This window comes from Strix uralensis, chromosome 20 (assembly GCF_047716275.1).
Source record: "Strix uralensis isolate ZFMK-TIS-50842 chromosome 20, bStrUra1, whole genome shotgun sequence".
Lineage (NCBI taxonomy): Eukaryota > Metazoa > Chordata > Aves > Strigiformes > Strigidae > Strix > Strix uralensis.
In genome coordinates, this window is record NC_133991.1 from 12979372 (window position 1) to 13004915 (window position 25544).

General features: G+C 39.3%; 1 protein-coding gene across 28 annotated transcripts in view; it reads right to left on the bottom strand.

The window, feature by feature from the left end:
• Positions 1 to 2404: 2404 nt before the first annotated feature.
• LYRM9 (LYR motif containing 9) overlaps positions 2405 to 25544 on the bottom strand; it is a 51629-nt gene continuing 28489 nt past the window's right edge. For 15 of the 28 annotated variants that reach the window (XM_074890187.1, XM_074890183.1, XM_074890179.1 and 12 more), the window contains 5 exons: positions 25371 to 25433; positions 16192 to 16332; positions 15381 to 15473; positions 14138 to 14183; positions 13149 to 13237 (listed from right to left, as the gene is read on the bottom strand). In XM_074890187.1, coding sequence (XP_074746288.1) covers positions 14166 to 14183; positions 15381 to 15473; positions 16192 to 16317 — 237 coding nt within the window. In that variant the 5' untranslated portion in view covers positions 16318 to 16332; positions 25371 to 25433 and the 3' untranslated portion in view covers positions 13149 to 13237; positions 14138 to 14165. Of the gene's footprint in view, positions 2576 to 13148; positions 13238 to 13408; positions 14184 to 15380; positions 15474 to 16191; positions 16333 to 18893; positions 19061 to 25370; positions 25434 to 25544 lie in introns of those variants that run through there. The other 13 variants (XM_074890196.1, XM_074890194.1, XM_074890193.1 and 10 more) reach the window with 4 other exon arrangements.

Below are 25544 nucleotides of genomic sequence, written 5' to 3' on the forward strand. Positions count from 1 at the left end.
GAGGGTGAAAATGAAAGTTAAGAAGAGTATTAAATTTACAGCAATGTGCCAGTAAGTCCAGCCCTTCCTGTCTGCTAGTTGAAGAGTTAGGTCAAACTCAGAAATGCAATATTAACAAAATCCCCTCATCAGCCACCCTTTCCAAAATTCCCATGTGTGCATATTACAAACACTGACGAGGAAGTGAAGGAGGGACAAAGCAATCACACAACCAATAACCAGATTTCTTTGTGCCTGCCTGCACGTCGTCTCAAGCAGAAGCAGCTTCTGAACCGTACTGACTCACGGGCGGGCTCCTCAGCCCAGCTGCAGCAGCAAGGGCTGCCATCTTAGGGCGGATTAAAGCCCGGTGTCCTGCGCGTGGCCGGCTGCCGGGCTGCGGGCACGCTGGGCTGGGCGCCCTGCGCTCCTCCACATAATGTCAGGAGAGTTTGCCTATTGAAGATGTCACTGGCTGGAGGAAAAGGAAAGGGAAAAGCTGGCAGGTGGATACGGAAAAACGTATAGAACAGTGTTTGTTATCTCTGGTCCTGCAAGTCACTTGTCACAACAGAATGTAAAGAACGATGACCTTAAGATTACCATGTGCAAAAAGGGTTTTTTGCTTGAGAAATAACAGTGAACTGCAGAATCACAAATGTGTACATTTAGTAAAAGCATGCTTTGAGGAAAAAACTCCAATTTAAGTAACAGAGCACTGGTTGATGTCAGTAGGATTCAGAATTTCTAATCAAGGTCAAATAATACAAGAGATTTAAATACTGGTTTTCAAAAAACAATCCATAAATTTCTGGGCTGAAACAAAGTACAGAATATTGAAGTATAAACATAACTTACGTTCTGAAACTTAAAAATACCTTAAATAAAAACAGAAGGTAAAATTCAGCCTAAGAAATCATGAGGATTTCCTTAGGACCCCATTCTGCATTTCTGGGCTGGTTTTCATCCAAAGATATTAAAATGTTGCTAAAACATATAGAAAATTTTGATCTCATGGCACAGTCCCTAACCACAATGTGAAGGAACGTACAGCCAACTGTATTATTTCTCATGGGAATATGCTAGAAATATCATTAAAACAATGCACTTCCATAGAAACTGCTCCAAAAACTGTGAAGTTGAATAGACAATGCTATTGTTCTGGAGGCTGATTTAGCCACTTGATAAAATCCTTGAGCAGGGTTCTAAGTCTCTGTTATCATGGAGGGTGGATCACATTCTTCAGCTTAACAAGACTTGAAAATTCACCTGCAATTCACACCAAACAAATGTTTAAAGTCAGTCTGGGCAATGATGAGGGCTCTTAATCCAGCATTCTGTCACTGATTTCTGAAATGTGGGGCTTTTTATTTCTTACCTTTTACATAACTTTCTCCTAAATGACTGGTTTTACATGTTTATGTTAGACTTAGTGCAATTACAAAATACAGTCCATGCTTTGCATTAGATATGAGCAGAGACTCTTTCTTCAGAGTTTAATGAACTCTGAAAAAGGTTATTAAGTCTATTGGGAATTTCACCAAAATCCCCAGAGCCTTAAGTTTGCACGTAATGCAGTCTATGTGTGCCATATTCTGCTTTGTAAGCACATAGGCATACTATTAAAATAACGAAAATCACATTTTTGCTTAATACTAAAATGAGTAATACACACTCAGGATAACCTTAGATGTAAACAGAAGTAACAGTGCTCCATCCTGGATTAAGGAAGTAGGAAGTTGGAAGTTAAATTATAAGAAAATTATTAGTGATCTTACCTGTATCAGGAAATAATCAGAAAACATGCTTTCAAATCCCATTTTTTCTCCTCACAGCATAATCTTTTCTACATCATTCCCTTGGTTACTGTAGACTCGCTGTGAGTGTGGGCAATGACAACATTCACAGCAATTTCTTCTTCTCTTTCCTTTGGGGACTGTGCTAAGGTCTTTATCTCTGGAACTCCAACCAACCAGAAAGCATGTTTTCTCTGCTAAAGCATCACTAATCCTCCCGTCACCCTTTCTCACAAAACCTCCAGAGTGTACAAGTGTAAAATTTTCCTTGTCCTCCTGTACTGGACACAGAGACTATGTTTCTCATTCTCAATTTTTCTCACCCTACTTATCTCTATATTTGAGGGTCTTCCTGACTGGCACATTAATACTGTGTGCTGCTGTGCACATTTTGAAAGGATACTGGCCATCATTTCTTTGACTTGGGCCAATGGAAATTGGTCTTAGACACAAGTTCAGACATTGGTTGAATTTCATTCCCAAAGAAAGTGTTTGCATTCACTGTGGTATCACATCCCAGTCCAAAAAGGCTGGCTCTGAAGAACATGGAACAATTGTGATATCCAGAGAAGGATGGATCATCATCCAGTTCTGTATCTCCTCACTGAGGGACAATCATGAAGCTGAATTTGAAGAGGACAAAATCAGGAGAAAATAAAAGCATACTCATAACTCATTTTGTCTTCTGAAAGTGTACTGCTTCCTTATTTGTGCCATTAAACCACGTCCTTTCTTTATGAAGCAATTGCGAGACATTTTCCTTCCATAAAAGGTCTGTGATGTTGGTCTGCTGAAGAATGCTAAAATGAATTACAAATAATAGAAATAAAAGAATTACAAACTGATTTCCAAAACAGAGAGCACCCTCCTGCTGAACTCTTCCCCATGTTTGCAGCAGTTGCAACTGCTGGAGCAGTTGATCTGCTTCACATTGAGAAAGAATCCTTGGGCATCTTGGTCGCTTGCCCCAAAAATCTTAAAATGGCTCCACTAAACTGTCCGCATCAAATAAAAAGAAACTATTCCAAACCACCTGATCTGCATGTCTATCATGTCTTTCTTTCTATCAAGTCATACTTCTACCCAAATCTTTGGAATTTCTCTCCCTAATTGATTTCTTCTAAGGGAACTTTTCTTAAAAAACTGCCTAATGTTGCTATGTCAATACTGTCCAGGCTGCTTCTCTGTTTGACAAGAAAAGGGATTAAATGCATGGGTAGATCAGGAAGGATACAGCTCCAGGAACATTTCCCACACCTAGAAAAACTAGATCTCATTCTGCTGACCACATTACTGATCAGCCTTTTGTACCCCCTGACTGTGGTTTTGCATTATCGTTAAGCCCACAAATAAGTCTTCTCTAATGAAGCAATATTCTGGAAAACATCAGATCTGGAAATAAAGATCTTACACCAGCTCTGCACAGCCTCATCTTTTAGTAGTCAACAATACATCCTCACAGACTGCCTGGGCTTTTTGTAACCATGTGTACTTCTTTGGGTCAACCTGGTCTGACAGACTTAAATTTATCAGAATCACAGACTGGTTTGGGTTGGAAGGGACCTTAAAGCTCATCCAGTCCCACCCCTCTGCCCCGGGCAGGGACACCTCCCACTAGCCCAGGTTGCCCAAAGCCCCGTCCAACCTGGCCTTGAACCCTTCCAGGGAGGGGGCAGCCACAGCTTCTCTGGGCAACCTGTGCCAGGGCCTCACCACCCTCACAGGGAAGAGCTTCGTCCTTATATCTCATCTAAATCTCCCCTCTGTCAGTTTAAAACCATCACCCCTCGTCCTATCCCTACGCCTCTGATCAAGAGTCCCTCCCCTCTTTCCTGTAGCCCCTTTCAGTCCTGGGAGGCCGCTCTAAGGTCTCCCCAGATCCTTCTCTTCTCCAGCTGAACCCCCCAACTCTCTCAGCCTGTCCTCACAGGGGGGTGCTCCAGCCCCCCGAGCATCTTCGTGGCCTCCTCTGGCCCCACTCGAGCAGGTCCGTGTCCTTCTGATGTTGGACCCAGCACTGGAGGGGGGTCTCACAGAGCGGAGCAGAGGGGGAGAATCCCCCCCCTCGCCCTGCAGCCCAGCACATGGATGACTTTCTGGGCTGCCAGCACACATTGCTGGCTAGCAAATATCTACCTTGTCCTACCAAAAAAGACAATTTCCATGGCACATTCTTCATCATCTTCAAAGCTTCAGAGTCTTTTTAGTCGGTTTTCATTGATTTTCAGCTGCAAGTCCAGCTAAATACTTACATATTGAAATACAGACAGTTTACCCTGTTAGTCTCTGTTGAGTACACCAGAAAGCAAGCTTCTGCCAATCTGCTGCCAGTTTCAATTAATGGAGTAAATATTTGGACTAATTTGGGAAATTTTGTCTCTTATCACAAATCTAAATAAAGATGTTAGTCTGAACGTATCATCTCACTACATCTTCTGTGGTTTTTTTCATTTCTTTGTTGATCATGCAGTGATTATATGAACTGGAGAAACGTTAATCCTAAATTGTCAGGCAGCAGGAGGCAGGCAGTCTTTAACTTGCAAACTCCTATTCAGGCAGTGCTGTTAAAACATGATGCTTGTGTCCTTGATGCTTTGTCCATTTGTTACACACAAAAGGTATGTTTTAGGAATATGTACACACATATTCTGACTAATTCTCCATCTTTGATTAAAACAACTGGTTCCTCCTTTGGAACTGCCTAGCAAGGAAAACCAACATGTAGGTGAACTTTATTCAGCATACCATATTTCAGCAACTGCCTAGTGCTGGGATTTATGGACTATTCCTCAACCATAACTCCCATAACTGAAATAAAGTCAGTAAAGGAATTTGTATCATGCATAGAATTGTAGGAGAGTGCAGGTCGGAAGGGACCTCAGCATTTCATCTAGTCCAACCTCCTGCTCAAAGTGGGGTCAGCTATGAAGTCAGAGCAGGTCGCTCCTTGTAGCTTGTTTTTCATTTGGCAAGCAAAGATGTTGCTTATTTACACAACTCTTGACCACACTGACAGAGAGGATAGCCTTTGAAGATGCATTTTGAAGGGGGAACATCACCTGGGAGTTTGAAAAGTCACTTATTAAAAATAAGAAATATGTGGGAGAAGAGGTACTAATACAGACAGATTCTAGAAAGTGATGGATGGCTTTATGAAGTGGGTTAAGTCATAGGATTTAACCTATAATAAGCAGTCCTAGTACAAACATCAAAGGATTGTTACAGATTAATTAGCAGGTGCTATTATTATCCATAACAATTTTTGTCTCTATTCCCAGAAGGATAAGATGCAAACTAATCACTTCATGCAGTCTAAATGCTTCATCTAACTATTGCATAAGGGGGTATTGAACAACAGCCACCAAAACAAAAAGAACTGATGTAGACTGTGTACTTTACTGTTAAATGACAGAAATACTAAGATTTTTGGTCAAAAGTATGTTCATGCCTCATCTTGTTTTTATGATGATTAGTTTTGGCTTAGTCATCTGAAACCTGGCAGAAGGGAACATAAAGGGGAATTTTCTGTGACTTTACAACACTGTCCGTATGGTTAAACAGCTCAAGAGAGCTCTCTGACCAGCACAAGCTGAGTAACACGTTATTTTCCCTCCCTCTTCTCACGTACCAGCTTCTGAGACTCACTATCTGAGAATTCTCTAAAAGAACACGTTGTTCATCTTCCTAGTAGGGCTTTCGGGGATCAATATCTCCCGTATTTCCAGGAAGAGTCAAAACCCTCATCCAACATAACATCTCTGATCCTGATTTCCTCTCATGTTTTTGCTTTTGAAATCCCATTTCTTTTCAATGCAAAAAGCAAATCTGCATGTATGAAAGCCAGATGACTATCATCCAGAAATGACTTCTGAGTGGTAAGAGCTAAATCCTCACAGTTAACAATATCTTGATTTAGTAGAATGACCATATCAGGAAAGATTGTTTCACAAGTACATAATGATATACCCAAAATTTCTGCCCACACAAGGGCTGACAGCTCTGGATAAGGAACTCAGAAATGGTAGTTCATGCATGATTTTGGTAGGTTTTTGTAGTAAGTTCCTCATCTCAGATCAGTTCCTACCCATTTAAAGGATCATTTTGCAAAAAAACCCCAAACCACCCCACCCTAACTCTGATTAAGTAGAAGTGAACACATGATGGAGACTGAGTGATCATTTTCACCAGAAGAGTAGTCAAGGTCAGTACTGATACACACAAATGAGCACAGTATAAAGTAATGATCAGCAATCCATCAACTAATTTTTAAAAAGACTGCAGGTTTTAATATTGTTAAAGTTGAAAACAAGAAAAAGGGAATGTAGTTCTTCACAGAAGACAGCAGCATGACTTTTAATGTTTACTTTTCCAAAACAGCATATGAGCATGAGAAATGAAAGCAACTTATTAGTGGTCAAAAAAACTTCAGAATCCTCTTTATGCCTTCTCCTTAGGGAGAAGTATGCTCCTACTAGGAGAAATGCTTTTGCTTCCTTGAAGCAAAATTCATCCTCCACATTAGACCCACCTGTTGGACTTAGCCTCTCTGGATTACTGCAGAGACTATGTTTTGTAAAACTGAGTAAACAAAACTCTTTCACTTTTAATTCTGGTAAACATGATTAAACACAGTACATCTCTCTAAGTATTCAAGGTAGTGAAAAGTGGTGTAAGACAGTGAATGCTCACTGGTGTACACGAGTCTTTCCCTTGGATTTCAGCAGCGTTGGCTCAGAAGCCATGAACAGCATGAAGAGTAAGCATCCTGAGGAGCAATTATCTAGAACACCTTTGTTCTTATAGACCAAGACAGACTTTGATAGAGCAGCTATTGCGCTTCCCAGCTTTTAACAGACAGTCCCTATGAATTCCAGAGATTCTTCAAGTGCTATAGAGTTCTACAGAGCAAAGTTACATAATTATGATCTGTGATTTCTTTCAGATACTTATAAAATTGAAAACACTTTCTAAATAGTAAATAAAAAAAATCCCTCCCACACATAGCACAATGAAGTCAGCTGATTAGAGTTTCAGTATGGTACCCAATCTGTTCCTTTCAAAACGTCTTTGTTAGCTGAAAGAGGTTATGGTTCTGTTTCTCTCTCAACCAGACATGTATTTCACTAAAGTTATTTTTTTATGCTAAATACACTCATACTATGTACAGTCTTTGTATTATTACACCAGCTATAAACCCTGCACCTTTGCTTATGAATTAACTTTGAGGATAGTGAACAAGTTATAGAAGGCAGGGATTGGCTCTTCATCTCTTAAATTTCATAATACACACTGGATGCCTTTTCACTGCATTTAATCCATTAGAAATTACCAGACTTGCTATAGTGCAACTGTGAAATCCCATAGGCTGGATTATGTCAGTGGGAGCAGAATTTGGAGATCTCTATATTTTTAAACTGTGCTTCTGAAATAATTGTAAAATGATCATCACCATTTTAGTACCTTCCTAACTCAGAGTCATGCTAGTAAGGGAATAACCATTTTACTGCTACTTGCCAACAGCATCCCAGCCAGTGAGGGAGGTGCTCTGTGCACTGAAATCATCAGGCTAAAGGAAGATGGACACAACACAGAGTGGGAGCGAATGAGTATGTGAGAGAATCAGGGAGGTTAAGAGCTCTCATTGGTTCTTAAAAAAACCAAAGAGTATTGAGATCCACTGGAAGTTGTTGTTCACTCTTGTCTTGCCCATGACAACCCAACTGTTAACCATGGTTACAAGCATGCATCACTAAGCAGTGAACCAGAGACCCTTCCCTGTAACCCAAGCGGACAAGACAGAACATGAAATAGCAGTCCAGAGAGTGATCTTATCTTCCTGAGATTATACAGCAACACAGTGAAATATGTAAGACTATCACCAAGTATAATTTTTAAGGTCTCCCAACTTAAGTGTCTAAAAAGCAATCTGAGAATTACTTTTGAAAATCTTGGCCATAAAGCTGCAACCTACCCTGTGAGATACTTCCAGCTAAGAGAGCACAAACTCTACAGAGCTCTTTAGGGAGAGAAGTCTCCAAGACCCAACAGGTGTCTGCTTTCTGCACTATAAACTGTGGTTAAACACACCATTTCATGAATTCTAGGAAGAGGATTTTTTAAAAAGAGAAAATAAAAGAGAAAGCAGTCCTTGCAGTTGCACAATTATGGAAAATGAAAGACACTATTTTTAGCCATGAAAAATCAGTCCTTGGATTGGTGAGCACCAGGGAGGTGTCTCCAGCAAATACAGCCTTTGCCTGTGTACACCATCATGACGTAGTATTTTCCAGACTACTAACTTCTGTTTGACATTTGTTTTGAAACACACAATTTTCCTTGTTCCTTGTTTCATACCATCTGAGATACAGCTGACTTTGTGGATAAAATGACTGTTGAGAAAATTAAAGGGAATGAGAAAGTCCCAGATCCTGTGTGATGTTACCTAACACAGACATGAATCAACACAATCAGTTGCAAGAATTTATTGTCAATTTTGTATCTTTTAAAATCAATTCTGTAGAATGGCAGGAAATATTAATCAGAACACCAGCATTTTTAAATTTCTTTCAGGAAGGATACCAAAGACTGTGCAAAAAATAAGCTGTAATAATAAAAGGACATAAAGTGCACCAATTTTTAAACAGATGAAGCTGAAACCCCAGAAGGAAACACACAGGTAATGAGGCAGTTCCATCTAGTGTTGTGAGCAGTGGCTGAAAGAAAATATTTCATACAAGGTAGTGAAGCACCCAAAGCTGTCTCAGAAGTTACTGATAAAAAAAAAATCAAGTTAATCCTTTCCAAAATGGATTAATGCAGAATATGAAGGCAGATTCTTCTGGGGGAAAAGGCACCCAGGTTGATACGTTGCAGAATAGAGAAGGGAAGTTAACTTAGGCCTCTCAGTTCATAGGTAAGGACAATAAACAGCAGTTCCAGAGCGGTCCTCTTCCTAATCTACCAGTGTGAGTGTGCAGGATTACTCCCTTGAGTGCACAGGGTCAGGGACCTCTCCAATCAGTGATAAATACAAACATTGTTAAGCTCTTAGCTACAAGTGACAGATGCCTCTGTTTCTAAATTTTTAAAAACTATTTTAGATTCCAAACACAACTGTGAGGAAAACAGAAAATATTCTTCAAAGAACAGGTTTTTTTAAAAGTTAATGTGTCTGCCCTGATTAATCACAAGCTGAAAGGAGTACTTGATGACTAGTGTGTGCTTCAGTTAACACCATTTCATAAAACCTGGCTTGACAGAAGTATAAGATAAATTAATCAAATAATACAAAAGTTGAAAGATGCACCAGCTGGCTCATGCTCAAGAAGAAATACATCACCTCTGAACAGTAGGAACAACTGCAGGAAAGCAGCTGAGCAAGCGGGCAGCGCAGTACAGCATCGAGCCACTTTCCTGTGGTACCAACTCGCTTTAGAGCACGGTTCTTGACAAAGAGACTACTCACACATTTCAAATAAACATATGCTATTTTGGATGACACTGGTGGATGCTGCATTGTGGAGCATAAAGCTCTAAAGACTCGTCCTCACAGTTTAAGGTCAAGGACTCTCATAATGAATGGATTTTATGGTACTGAACGTCTAAGACTCACAGTTGCGGTGCTGCCTGTTCGGTTTGCATCAGAGCGTTATAGGAAGGCACAATCTGTAACGCCAAGATAAAAGCTATTCACATAAGAAACTCCCCTAAAAAAAAAGATCTCAGTGAATATTGTTTCTCTCAGAAATAGCATGTATACCTGTTCTTTATAGTATCACAGTAAAGATCACTTCCTTATGACATTTGAAAATGAGCCAAACACCACAGAAGAGATGGTTTTTGTTTAGCATCAAATTCTTAAGCTCATGTGTCTCTAAACAAAAAGCAATACCTGTGACATAACGAACCAAATGAAAAAGAGTTTACAAAGTGCTAAAGCTAAAGAATGATTTACAGAATATTCTGTTATTGACAAATGGTGCTAGGCAAAGCCTGGGTTGGGATGGAAGTATTCTACTCAGTACCCACGGGGCTCAGATGACTTTCAGTGGCAAGAGTGAATAGAAATCAGTAACACTTCTGACATAAGCATGTGATCAGAAATATATACATCTCTAACCATGTGCAGTGCAGAACACTATCCTGTATTTTAGATAAACCACAATCTCACAATCTTTCCCACACCAAAACCTGATGTGAACAAATTAAAAAAAAAAAAAGAAATGTTTTCACTGAACAGAAAGCTTCTACATGAGGCTCCAAGACTGGTAATAACACAAGTAGACTCTTTAAAATTTATCTGTGGGCTTAAGAGGAACCTATACACTAAAGAAAACACATCGACTAACCTACTGTCATTGTTGCAGTCTTTCTAGGTGTGTTACTTCCATATTCGTAGTGTACAGATTATTTACACACAATTTCAGCTTTTGGTTCCCAATGTTACATATATATATAGAAAGGAAAGTATAGCACCAAATTTGGTTCTGTCCTAAGACTGAACATTGCTAAGTCTATAACCTGGAGCTAATGACTAAGAAATGTTTTCTCATTTTCCTTAGCTAAAATGTGATCTAAACAATCTGTTTCTCCATACTTCAAGAGTTAAAAGCATAACCCCAACCTATTAAACAAGTCTCCCAACTGTCTTTTCCTTGTTCTAATGCTTGTCTTGCACAACAAGCCTTCTATGAAACCCTCTCTCTAGATTAACTGAGTTGCCTGTACACAACCTTTGTTCCACTCAACTCCTAATTGTAGAGGAGTACTTAGAAATTACTGACTCAACATCTTACAGTAATCAGATGCAAAACCGTTGTCTCCAGAATGCAGTTATTACATTCTGGTAAACACAATGAAAACCCTCAGGCTAACAAATGGCCAGGTGATACTATTCCACACTGACGGTGATGCTGGTAACTGAGTGCTTACTATGGGAGTGCTTATCAGTGGGTTCAAGAAAAACTGGGGCTTTGACATGACCTTGTAATGAGCCCTTAATCATTCAATTATTGCAGATACTTATCAACAGTCCATTACTTACCAGAACTGGCATGATATACAAGTACTGAAATGAGGAACTCATTTCAAATGAGTAAAAAGAAACTAAACCCTATGAATAGAATAGGCTTGTCCCTTTTTATTGACATTATCCTTTGTTGCCTCAACAGTTTAGTGAGCACTGTCAGCTTTTTTCTTTTAAAGTTTGCAATAGTAACTTTAGCAGTATACAACACAGTCTCTTGTATCCCCTATTAATTTGCACCCAGCATCTTTATTTTCAGAGATTCTGGATGACTGACTATGGAAACAGATGCACTAATCTGTCTGGTGTTGATCTTTTCTTTGCTGCCAGAGAACCATGGAGGGGACTGGCCAGTGAAGTGTTCCCCTGGGAGCAGCAGGAATAAAGTTATGCCTGTGCCTGCCTTTCCCACAGCAGGCCCTCTTAGAGCCACTGGCAGCTGCTCATTAGCGCAGTGGCATTAACACCAAATGAAGACATTGGTGGAACAGAGACCAGTTCTTCAGCCTCAGCCAGGCTGGGCGGCAGAGAAGCAGAGAGTTGCTCAAAGATGACCCTGGATACTGATGAAGAGAACTCAATTTCCCACATAACCTCTCAGGTCAAACAGGTCAGTGAGTGGTAAATTAGGGCAACTCCGGGATTAAATGACTTCTGAGTAGAAGTTTTCTGGATAATAATTTTGGTCAAAAGTATTGAAGCTCTATGCAAATCCCTTTTCAGAGTTCAGGTTCTCATCTATATCTAGGCTAATATAACAGCTTTGGTCTCAAATCATTCTGCTGAAGAATAGAACTTGTATAACGTCTTGAAAACATGAAAGCCTGAAAGCCTCAGCTGTACAGCTGAATGACAGTTCAGCCCAGTCATTAGGGAAACACCTGTCAGACATTGGGTTACTTCCACTATTACAAGGAAGTAAATAGTTGTTTGCATCATGTCTCACCACCACCAAGAAAATTACTTATTTCATATAACAGAGTAAATAAAGTTATCTTCACATTATATTTCCATTCTCTTAAAAGGTTTGTTATTTTGAAAACCAGTTTATGTTTGTATGAAGACTCAGACATCTCATCATGGCCTACAACTGAATCACTGTCAAAATATTTAGTCATGATGTCTCCTGCCTCAGCAACCATGTCCCCCTCTGCACCTTAAGAACTGCATGCTCTACCAGTTTCTAAAATCTAAAATTCACAGATCCTGGTCCTACCATATCAGTTACATCTATCATACCTTTGGTCTGGTGTTCCCATATCTCAGCTGGCACCTCAGACATTTGGAGCTGCAGACATGCCATGGTTGCACCTTCCAGCTCCTTGGTGCTTTCTCTCTTGAACTATCCACAAATTAAACAACAGGCATGTAAGAATGATATATACACAAACAATTATCCTATTTAGTAATTGAACAAAATATTATGTCTCACACTACAAAAAGCCAGACAATTAAAGCAAGAGAGAGTTGTTGAGTACACTGCATTTAGAGTTCAGGAAACTAGGATGTTTCCATACACTGTTAACCCCACTGAGTCGTACAGTTCTCCCCACTGCACTGCTCTAAAGCTCAGCGTTTCTCCACGCTACAGATCAAATATGTAATAGAATTGGAGTACAGCATGGGCATCTGTTTGCTGTTCTGGATTACAAGTAGCACATTCAAATATCTACTATCAAATTTGCTTCAGCTTTTTTATTACAGCGTTCATTTTAATACTGGATATTCCTTGTCAATGCTGAAGTTTCCTGTGCTCTACCTTGCATCAAATTATTTTGAAATTTTTAACCAGAATGGCTGTACTTTCAAAAAAATGTATTTAAGTAGAAAGACGAGTGGCTTTCCTCATGTAAGAAAAACTTACACCTACTTTGTTGAGAAACTCTATTGCCTGAAATCAAGCAGAAGGATGGCCCCAGCATAATACCTGAGCATCTTCTGATGCACCTGTCAGACAAGAATTAGAGGAAGAGAAAGAAGTGTAGAGAGGCAGGATGAGAGAGAACAGAATTAAGCAGAACAAGAACAAAAGTTGAGGGTGTGTAAGGTGATGTGAAAGATGTAGGACTAGAGAACGGAACAATAGTGGTGATGGAAGAAGAAAGAATAAGAGGGCAGGAATTCTTGAAAAGTGGAGTTTAGGATTAGCAGAGGAAATTTTTTGATACGATACTTTATGGCATAAACACTCACTTGTGGCCCCCGTTTCTTTTATAGCACTTGTCAAATTCTTCTCCACTATTTTGAGCTAGGATTTTCTTTTTGTTTCTTTCATGGCTGAATGAAAAAAAGAAAATCTGGAGCCTAATAAGAGATCTGCCTTAGCACTTGAGTTCTATTTTGGCAGGTGAGGAAGCTCAACAATTCGGAAACAGTAAAAAAAACCAACACCCGAAGATTGAGGACTTCGGATACGCATCGCAGCATGCACTGCCACCTGGAGGCATAAAGTTAAAACACAGCTAAAAGCAAAGGTCATGTTTCAAAAGGAGACTCTTTTACCCCTAAATTAATTTTATTTAAGATAGCTAGTATTTCTATTGAGTTTTCCCTGGCGAAATTCTATTAGGGCAGTGAAAAGACGGTCTTTTAAAAAAAGGACATGGACTCCCGTTTTTAAAGGACATTTATTATATGTTGCAAAGAGTTGTGAAGGCCTTTATAGCTGTCCAACATTGCACATTTCAGTGATTATACCATTCAGTGCACAAAACCCGTCTGAATGGCATCCTTTTTCTGGGGAGTTTAGGGATCAGGGTGACAGGCACCTATCTTTAAATAAGAAAAGGCAACCAAGTTCAAGTGCAAACCCACAGAGTAGAATGAAAGTATGCCCGTAGCACTGACAGGCAAGTGGAAAATACTGTGGTTCAAGTTTCCGAGAGGCTTAAAGTTCTGGTGGGTATGTTCTCCACGCAGTAGCCTACACTTTTGTGTCTGCTGCTAGATAAAAACCAGGCCCGTGCTCTGGTCATTCCTCTGCTTCACTCTGAAAACATAATTTATGGTCCTGACAGAGGATGATCCGACATAACAGACTGACTACCATCATTCAGAACGTTACTTATGCAGAAGACCCTTGCCACCGAATACCCTGCACAATAAGCTTAAACAAGTTTGGGCTTTAAACTACAGTTTGTGATTAAACAAGCTAATACTTTGAACCTAGACTGTGCCTTTTAATCCACAGACTCAAATAGCTTCAGAAATACTAATTTAGCTTCCTGACATCCCAATGAGATATAAATGACTGTATTTGTATTATCGAAGAGAAGACTCCAGGCAATAACTATAATATAGCACTAGGCTTGACTGCAAGTCCTCTAAGGATGTTTACCAATGACATTGTCTTCATCATTCCTCTTCTACTCCTGTTTTTTATACTAAAAAAAGAAGAGAGAAAGAAAATTACTTGTGGGAAAGAGCGCATAACTAAAAATGACAGTTCATACTGACAAGGATTTACAACCCTCTTCATGATTTACATAAAATTATCTCGGTTTCCTTTAAGTTAGATTGAAATTTGATAGGCTTTCTCTCCACAATATAAAATAATGCTTCTTGGCAGGCACTGTGAATCTGATCCTCCTCTCACACAGTTCAATTACCAGCCTTCCAATGAAGCAGACTACAATCTCTGTAGCAGAATCAGAATGAAGCTTTTCATAATTGTAGGGAGAATAAAATCAGATTCAGGCACAGACAGTTATTTACTAGGCTGTAACTGCTGGGATTTGGCTACTGCTATAATTTTATAATCTATGACTAATCTGTGCTTGCTCCTGTAACAATTCTCATTTGGATTTCATGGACCGGCAGAGAGAAAGACTTAACAGTCATTTAGTAAATTAAATCACAGATATTTAGAGCAAGCTGAACTTTTGACTTGTTTCATTGTACTCTGGGAAATACACGTCAACATATCATGCTCCCCAACCAGATTTAAATCCAAGGAAGTGCAGGTGACACTCAGCTGTCTAATGGTAAACAGTCTTCATTCTTTTATCTAAGAAACCAGTTTGACCAGTCTCTTTCAGTGCTGTGAGAGTGAAGAGGCACATCTGCTGGGTGCTGACTATGGCACAAGTAAACCAATTACAACGATTTTGCCACTATGCTGTCTAACCCTGATCTGCACAGCGGCAGGCGAGATATGAGAAAAAAGGTAAATCCTTCTGAGAGTTTACATAAACTGACTAAGAGAGGATGGGTCCCTGCTAGGAAAGCAGCTGATGCACATCAACAAACTGAAGCTTGCAAAATATTGTAGGGTTTTTTTTTTTATTAGTTATACTAGCCACCACTGCTGAAATTTAACAGAATCTTCATGGAAACAAAGATTTAAACAGAGACTAACTTAAAGCATCATTGGTTCTAAAAAATGCATGTAAGTTTATATTGACAAAGGAGAACTTTTGAAGAAGAATGATCACAATCATAAATCCCTAGTGGCTAGGTATTTCCTTTCACCCAGACACTTCAGGACAGTGGACCAGTTTACTGTTCCTAACTTGCTTTCTGATGTTTTCTTCTTTGATCTGAACTGAGAGTGTGAAATTTAGACAATCTGATGCACTTACTTTATTCATAACCCAGTCAGCATCTTCAATGGCTCTCTTAATAATCTGCTGGATTCGCTCAGGATTGTCTTCATCGGCATGAACTTTGAAACTCTGCAACATTCAAAGTGTTACACTGATTAGCCAACTTAACACAATGGTTGTCACAACAAGGATCACTTAAATCTCAAAGAAAATATTTGCTGCAAAACAAACTGTTGATCTGAAAAGGTAAAAATATACATTGTAGTGCCTGGCTGTGCTATTGTCCTAACAAGTCTGGTCAAATGTAATTTCATTTTAAGTATTTTACTCCTTTCATGTATCATCAGCAAAAAACCCAGAGAACTTCAATTCAGAACAACAACTGAAATTGTCTGGTATGCTAAAACTAGAAAGACACAGGACAACAGGTATGATCAAAGGCGTGACATTACTTCCATAGGAACAATTAGATGAGAGTTACCCAGCTGGGGGGGGTTGGGGGCAGGATATATATATTAAAAAATGACTGACGAGGAACCAGTAAGTTTCACCATAAAAGACATGTTTAGGTGAGTAAGGAATGATTGTTCACTCTCTTGACTAACACAAGAACTAGAGATGAAGGCCAAGGAAAATAGAAGGTTTCAGATTCAAAGCAAACAAAGAAATGCTCCTTCACATACTCCCAGTATAATCCTGTAAATCCACTAATGTTTCAAGCTTGCAGAAGAATAATTTTTTAAGTGCCAGGAGTTATAAAAAGTTGGTTCAAACTGTAGGAGAAGAAAAAACCAAACCCACCCCTCAACAATGAATTCCACCAACAGAAAAGAAGCCTGCTTCTCACCTGCCTGACTGCATGTCTGTAATGCTGACGAATATTCTCTTCAGGAAGTTGCTTACAGCATCGAAGCAGGTAACGATACAACTGCAAAGAGTTCTGAACTAATTCAGCATTCGGCAGTGGGGCCATGATCAAGCTTTTTAGCTGTTGAAAATAAAAATCACAAGTCAAAATACCTAATGAATCTTACTGAAAACACAGAAAGAAAAGTGTAAAGTAATTTTACGACAATGAAAACAGGGCCAGCAAATCAAGGTTTAGCAGTATAACTTGAAGAAACTTTAGAAGAAAACACAATATGAAATGAATGAGAACTTGCTTAGTTTATAGACAGATGGGGCTTAGATGTCACTGATCAAGGTATTGAAATACCAAAGCATGCAGTTCATGCAAGAAGATCGCTTTATCACGGTAATATTTAGGCGTATTGCAATATTACATTTTTTCCTAGTTTTAAAAGACCCACAGTGTAAGCTGCTATAAGTATACAAAGCACTATCACAGCCCCAAGGGAGTTATCTACTTGATAAGCCACAATTCTTGGATTCATTCAAGCTTCCAGTGCTTGAGCACCCTTAAGAGCCCACCCTCACCGAGGATGCTCATAGTTACTACAAAAGGTGTCGGAATTTAACAATATTTCCTAGTACTGTCATTCTCAAGAGTAACTAGTGAACTGGCTTATGAATGTCAGGCTTTAACTTGAAATAACATGTATAAATATAGCAGAAGACAGGCAAAAATATTGATAGTTTTGAAGTATTTCATTTTTTTGGTAGCAGCAACAGGAAAAGAACAAATCTAACAAGTTTCACCTCTCTAACTATACCTACATATTGTAACAATAAGTCCATCCAAGCTATATAAAGTGCTAATCAAATACTGTAAGTTGTCATTTAACAGATGGTTACCATCTGCAGAGAGCTAAATTAACACTTGGGAAAAAGCACTTTTACATCATTAGTCTTAAGAATAAAGATAATAAATAACTGAATAATGAAGTAGGTGTATGGCATTATTTTAGCACCTGTTATGGTACTTACTCATAATTTGGAGTATTTTTTTCCTTTTTCTTAAGTAATTTAAGTCCTTTGGCCAAATTTATTTCAAAATAGAACACCACAGCTATCGCATGCCTGGGCTGTGTATGTGCATAGACTAGCTCTTCTTGCAGTGGGGAAAATCTCCTCACTACGTACCTATAAAATACCCATCATAATGGGATATGTATGACTGTAATCTGTATTTTCAGTAAAACAAAATTCCATCTCAGTCTATAACTAAGTAGATATAAGTTAGCATACCTCTGTATCAGTAACAAGAGTTACGCTGATTTACAGTAGTAGAGGTCATTGCAAATCTTTAATATTTTAGGCACAAAAAGTATTCTTCTATGTGAAGAAAATGAAAGAATTCAAAGACAAAAATGCAGAATGTGCCTTATTCTTGAGGGATGGGCCTCTACAACATTGATTTACTCATGGCACAAAGCCACAGTACAAAGTTGTATCTGAGCACCTCATTTTTTCTGTCCATTACTGAAAAATTGGGTGAAATCTATGCTATGCTGATTTTTTTGATTCTCTCTTTTGTCAGAAGTAACATCTTGTAAAACTAGAGGGAGCTGTTCCTGTGGCAGAGCTTCTTGTCTACAGGCAAAGAGAGAGAAAGCCTTGCAATATTAGCATTATTAACTGTATGGGAATCGTGCCCGTACACTTCAGTCGAGGATTCAGGCTCTATCATGGTAGGTTACTATATATACATACATATCTAATGAAAAAGTTTCTGCCACAAAGAATTTACAAGGCAGACTAATGACAAGTCATAAGATGAGGCAGAACAAGGCAGATGAGCCAAACAGGTGGGATGGGAATGGGGAGGAGGTGACAGTAATATGAGCCTGGTTTTGTGTAGACTAATAGAGCACACAATATAGCTCACCACCTGCTTAGCTGATAGCAACAGGCAAGTTTTATAACACTATTTTTTAAGGACCCGCAGAAATATAGTGAGTCACAGCTGATGGGTGTTATGGAAGCCCCTAAGAAAGGTTCTGATGGCACCAGAAAAAGCTTTTCTATCCTCCAAGGGAAAAAGATGACTGTCTTAAGGAAGTACTTAACAGGGTTACCATCTCATGAGCTGATGATGTAAATTATTAAAACTAATTCTAAGATATACGATAGGCTTAATAGGCATAAACCTTTGAAGAACATGTGTCAGGATCCCTTTCCTGCTTATTTATACTGACATCTTTCCTTACATCTGAAATGGCTTCTGTGTAGTTCATTTGTGACTTTACTCAAAATCACTTTAGCAAGTATTCACTTTCCCCCAAGTATTATCTATGTTCACGACAAACAGCACAAGACAAATGCTGATCACAGCAACCAACTCCCTAGTGAAAAATAACCATAAAAGTCACAAAAATCCTAATTTGGCGGTCATTACCAATATGCCACATTTTTTGTGACTGCAACAACCTGAAGGATCCATGTATGGTGCTGTTTGACCTGACTCCATTATTAACATTATAAAAAACCCTAAACAACCAAAAAAAGGCTGTTTGACCCCAGGCTCTGTAGACACCACTATAATGTCTGTGATGACTTTCCACTGGAGCTAATACAACACAGCTTGTCAACTACCTGCACAAGATTCAGTTTGGTCACTTCCTTAATTAATCTTAGGTTAATGACTACCTGTTCAGGGGATCTTGGAAAGAAAAGCTGACAAGGCCATTCCCAGGATGGATAAATGGGTGATGTCAATGTCAAATATGGCAAATGGAAATCCTGTTGTTTTGTATTGTGCTGGTAGTGCCCCATCCAGTGCAAGAAGAAATAATACACATCATGAAAAGACAAAAGGTAGATCAAATTTAACATTTAAGATAATAATAACTTTGATTTTGTTGTTATTACTAAAGTCTGGAATAAAGATCTTAGGAACAGAAATGGTATAACATTTAGGAAAGATTCCACAGACAAAAAGCAAAAAGCAGCATTTCCGATTTTTAGTTACAGGTAACAGAAGTAGATGATGTTGACTGGAGCAAATTTTCAAATATCCCCTTCTCTCAACACAGTTGAGTGTGATATCATGAGGTCTTGTGGGCAAGAAAATCTTAATTAGTTGTTTCCTGGATTCTGTCATCATAACCTTTACCCTCTGCCAGTTATCCCTTCCTCCCACAACTGCCATGCCATAACAAAGGTAAATCTGCACCCGCCTGACAGGTCAGTGATGTGCCAGTAAAGCAGAGTCCATCTTTCTCTAGTGTCTAAAACTGACCAGTGGTTTCTTGCACTTTGAGCTTCATGGGGTGTGTCTGCCTTTGAATACTTGATACGTTCTATCAGTAAAGCACAAGAGATGAGGTAAGACTTCACAATGACCCCTCCTGAGAATTATTCACAGCCAAAATATGGTTTCCATTAGCTTTCACGAACAATTAGAAAACCATTCTTCCATCACGAGGGCAATAAGTTGGCTCTATACTGCTGCAATCTTTTGATTCTGCTTGTTTGATTCCAGTTCTGTTTTTTCATATTTGGTTAATAAAAGCCATTTGGCCTCACACACTACAGGAGTTGGATCCTGTCCAAAAAAACCCATATGTAGGGCAGAAAGTTGTTATAAAAATTCAGAAATATAGACCAAGAGCTGACTTTTCAAAATGGCTTCAGTCTGACTAGTCCAATTGCTAGCTCACTTCCCAAGCACTCAAGACAGGCTAATTATAGCTTTACCTAAACAGTTCAGCTTAAAATACAGATCAGAATACCCCCAGGCTTCAAAATGTCCATATCTTGTTTTCTCTAAAATATCATTTTCTCTTTGCAATGAAACCTATGCTGGGCATCAGCTCCATGCATTTTTTGGTTTGGATTCATTTCACTTTGGCATTTGAGTACAGGGGGTGATTGTACTCTCAATAACCAGTAGAGAGATCCCTGCATTTCCACTCCAACCAGTAGAAAGATAAGCAACTCCAAAATGTGAGTCAAATAATATACAGACTGAATTACTCCCTGCCCTCCTCTCCACTGAACACAGAAGGAGTAGCAAAACAAAAATTATAATATAGATCCTGCAGTTACGAGCCTAAATTAGATAGCATGATTCCAAGTCTGTGTCCTATTTTGAAAATAGAAATATAATCATAGAATGGTTTGGGTTGGAAGGGACCTTTAAAGATCATCTAGTCCAGCCCCCTTGCCACGGGCAGGGGCATCTTTCAATAGCTCAGGTTGCTCGAAGCCCCGCCTGACCTGATGGGGCTTTGAACTCTTCCAATGATGGGGCAATAATATAATATCAGATTACATCAAATATAAAAAGAGCTCGTTTCAGAGTGGCTCTCCCTTTCGTTTTGGCACACTGAACACCTCACGGCAGAGCAGCCTGTCTGACTGACTTGCCAAGTGCTGAAGGCCTCCACAGGTCCCTCAAGCAGGTGCACGTAGGGGCTGTTATTTTTCTAACTGCAACATGCGGTTCAACCCCTGGGCTTCTCTTCCAGCAGAGCGAGCTGAGGGCGTCCTTCCAGCACACACCTCACACTCCACCCTTGATATCACTCTCAGCACTAACTTCCTTCCTCAACTTCTTTTCTAAAGTTGTTTTCTTGGGAACCCTTCTAATACAAACGGACTTTCAAACAGATTCTGGTACCCTCCCCTTCAGTCTCTCCCTAGCACTCAGGCCAGTGATCCCTCTGTAAACCCCTACTATGTGTCAGTGAGAACACAAATGAAACTTTGAAAATCATCTTGTTTTGTTATGCAAATGCCTTTGCTTTCCTTTCCTGCTTAGGATATTTAGTTTCACCTGACATCTGGCTCACTCTCCCCTACCATTTAAACTGAACTTTCAGTGTTCAACTGGTATTGCCTTCTTAAAGTATTTTGGGGTTGCCAATTTACACCACCTGCTGTAAGGAGCATTTACTATACAAACATCATGCTAAATCCCTTCTTTCAGTTTTCCCCTGGCACTTAGCACTGCAGGTAACAAATGAGAACAATCTATGTAGACTGAGTAATATTCCTGACACATACTGATAGTTCAAGGGATTCTGTCACAACAATATTCAGTTTATAGAAGGAGAGGTCAATGTTTGTCTTTTTCAGAGGAACTGGTATATAAAGATTTTTTTTATCAATATCTAAATTTACTTTTCTTTCATAACAAGAAGTTAAAGAATACAGTAACATACATGTTGCCTTTCCTTGGTAGCCTTGAATTTTTTACCATATGAAATTACATAGGGGAAACAAGACCTTTTCAATAAAGGCTGGATGCCCTCTATATATCTAACTATATTTCTCTGCTTTACCAATACATTTGAACAAGAACTGCCTGAACAGATACAGTCATAAAAAGAAGGAAAATGAACAACAGAAGACAGCTACAAGACATGCCAGAAAAAAAAAAATACGCCATGTTAATGGTCCAGTGATTGTCAAGGAGCTTTATCTGTCAGCCATTTACAGCGATCAATCAAGTCACTTTTCTAAAGAATAAAGCACCTTCTAGAGTCTGTTACAAAAGATTACTGAAGCGTAAGGATTACTATTTAGAGGTGTTGCACCCACAGACATCTATCTAGCTTTTTTAATGTATTTCTGAATCTTCTATTACCATACCCTGAGTGTCTTCCAGCGTCTGATATAGACACGAGAGCACGGCTCTGAGACTACAGACTGCTCTCATCATTAGGAAACAAGGCACAGAAATTAACTTACTAGACCAGCTTCACATGGGCTATCTTGGGCTCCAACCAACGTTTTCCTTTTCTCCTCCCTTCAGCAGCAGTCATACATACTTCCCAACTCTGAAATTCAAGCTTTGATACAGCTATTTTTTTGTTTAGCACCCAAATGGCTACATGTTGAATTGGGCAATTCACAACCAAGAATATCTGATGGCATCGGACTTCTTTGCTGTGCCCCAGAGCCCAGGACTGGACACGGGGAGCAACGCTACCACGGTCAGCAGAGGACAGAGGCTCTCCACAGGGTACAGAAAGGGTCCACAGGGGAACAGCCGTGCCTGGACGGTGAATGCTTGAGACACGCTGCCTCCCTGGCCTCGTGCAAAGGCTGGGCATTCATCATTACTATACGGTTAAAATAAATGCCACAATTTGAATACAGGGCACTTTTGTTCTTAAAATGGTCTAGTCTCCTGCAAGTACAGTGTCTCAAAACACTAATAACCACAGGAAAAGTAGATATTTGAAAATAAGGGATGGACTCTATAAAAACCCCAGCTTAAACTGCTTTTGACATTATCATAATTTTTGCATTCTCCATGCAGAAGAGGTTTTTTTTATCTTTCATGTAATATGCATAAACATAGGTTAACAACAATAAGACAAAAAATGGACCCATTCCATAACCCCAAGCATGGACAAAGTTGGGATCTGGGTATTATATCTCAAATTAGGCTTTCCTGAAATAACAAAAAGTATCTGTGAATCATCAAAATTCCCTTAATGAAAAGTATTTATGGAAGGAAAAAATTGCTACAGTAATAAGTCCTACTCCTTGAAATGATAAAGCCACATACATGTTAAAAGATATGAGATGAAAATCTTAATTTATGTAAGTGATAGGGTACTGTAATCCCTGACTGTGACTTACCAACACATAAGTAGTGCTACAAGGGAGCAAATTAAAGCCCATCTGTGCACCTAGCTGTAAACTAACCCCTCACTCCACTATGTGGCCGATTAAAATATGTCCTGGGTTTATACTCCACTGTCTGACCTCAGGGCAAATTAGAACTGGGCATAGGATTCAACTTGTTACTTACACAGAACCTATGAGAATATGGTTTTTTATCATCCAGTACTGAAATCTAGAATATGCAGTTGGATTCAAGTTGATCTGAACCTAAACTTAACATGCAGGTTTTTTGGGCTAGATCCTTAGCTGGTAAGAATTGGTATAATTCCACTGACCCTAAGAAACTGACCCTGTATTTCACATACTCCCACTAAATACAGTGAAACATCCCAATTCAATACAGATCCCAGAAATATATTTTGGGACTAGAGCCAATTTGTGGAGTTGTTTTTAGGCTTTGATGTGTAAACTCATCATATCTCATTTTGCTTTAATTAAACCTAAGTGGTGCAATAGATTTCCTGTCACAAAAGCAAAGATCCTTCATGTGTTGGGAATGTATAGGACAGCTTACTTCAGCATAAAGAAAAGCTGTGGGAGAGAGCAAGAAACCAGAGTCACGTAAACATATGAATATGGAAGGATTAAACTGATCAATGGAATTGAAAATATCATTTCACTATAGATAATTAGGAATTTTCCACTGCAGTAATTTTTCATAGGAAAATGATGAGCTGTTGAATCCAAATCATGTGACAAATGCATTTACACTGATGAATTTTGGAAAAAATTTCCTTCATCTTCCCACAAGTACTGGACTTTAATAGATTTGAAGTTTTCACTGGGTCTCGTTATCAAACATATACTGTAAAAGGCTTCCCTACTGAAAGAAAAAAAAATCCTGAGTTCTGACAGATTCATAGCTGCAAAAATGCTACAAATTTTGTGACATGGACAGGCTTTGCAGGGAAGTTTATCACCAAAGGTCTGTATTTTTCTGAGCATGTACCTTCCGTGTTTGCACATTCACAGCATGTGGAAAACTTGATGGCTATTTTGGTAAAATGGCTGTTTAATGAGAACCAATCTTATGACCTGACCTACTATTAAGTTCCAAGATCCCGGGGCACTGTATGAGTACAACTCAACAGTGAATAGATCCTGAAAACAGGTGAGGCTAATCTCTGCACTTGTACACCCCACAACATTGGAGAATTTCCATAGTTACTACTGTAACTTGCCCCTTACTTGGCACAAAAAGGACAATGAAGCATAGTAGAATCTGCACTATTGCCTTTTGTTCTAAAAACATCCCCCCTCGAATCCCACAAATGTTACCATTTTTATCTGCCAAGAAAAAAAAACCCTTGACCTCACAAAATCTGGCTATAATCCTGACTAACAATGTAAATCTTCTGATAACTTAAATATCATGCATAGCACAACATACAAACTATCTAAACCAAGAACTGTTGAGTCAGAAATAAAATAATCTGCTAATTGTGCTTTTCTGGAATGGATGACAGTATAATGTCCTAATCAGAAGGCTGAAATCACATTTGCATTTAGATAAAGCCCTGTTTAAAAAGAGACAAGTATAGAAGGAGACACTGAGACTATTGTTGCATTTCTCTGCATTGCATAATCATTTACATTCCTGATAATGATATTCAGATAGTGAAGCAAAGGCTGACCAAAGCCAATTAATCTTGCACTCCGCATTAGCAAGCTTGTCAATTGACCCAGTGTATAGCTGAGCCCACGATGATACTGATATGACACGATGCTACTGCTCTCAGATGGGGTTTTTTTTGCTATTGTGACTGTTTTTCAAGTAAATCCCTACGGTTCAACAGTTAGAATCTCGATCCCTCTGGACTAGTTAAATGGCCACCAAAGCTGGTCTTCAGAGACTGGGAGTGTTAATTAAAGGACTGCAAGAGTTACCCGAGCTGTTGGTGTTTACAGGTTGGCTCCCCCTTCCCTCTCTCCCCCCACTATACAGGCTGGAGATGTGTTTTCTTATTACTTCTAAGTATTACATCTTTAGAAGCATAACTCAGAAATTTATGATTCCCTGTCCTAATCAAACCTCATGATCTTTATTGATTTTACAGTATCCTAGTAAACTAGCACAGTAGCATTATGTCCATTTTTAACAATGAGGCACAAAGACAGGCCTGGATTTCACTCATTTAACAGATACAAAGGTAGCCTGGCACACTGCCTCGCCAGATCACCATACTCAGGTGAGACACGCTGCCACAGGGCAAAGGTGTCCAGTACCACCCACGAGGCAACGTTCAGCAGAACAGAGTTGGGCTCCTACAGACTGCCTCAGCATTCTGACCACTGCACCATCTTTCATGATAAACTTATCTTCACAATCTGCTTCTCTGCTGGGGAATGCACTGCCGTTGACCACTGCAGCCCACACAAAGCCAAGCACGCAAAACAGAACTTGGAGGCAAAAGAAATTAAAAACGGGGAGATAGAACTGTCTGATACTACTTTTTACTGTTCGCTCTGTGTTACTGAACGTACCTGTGGGATCCAAAAGCTGGTCCCAGTGTTTGCAGCTGGCTCCAGGCTCTTGCTCCAGATTATCTGTTATGCAAGTTGATCACACAGCATGTTCAAGAATAAATTCCTCACAAAAACCCCAAGCCCAGACCCCATACTATCTCCCTGGGTGTTAGTAGGCTGTGTTCAGACTCA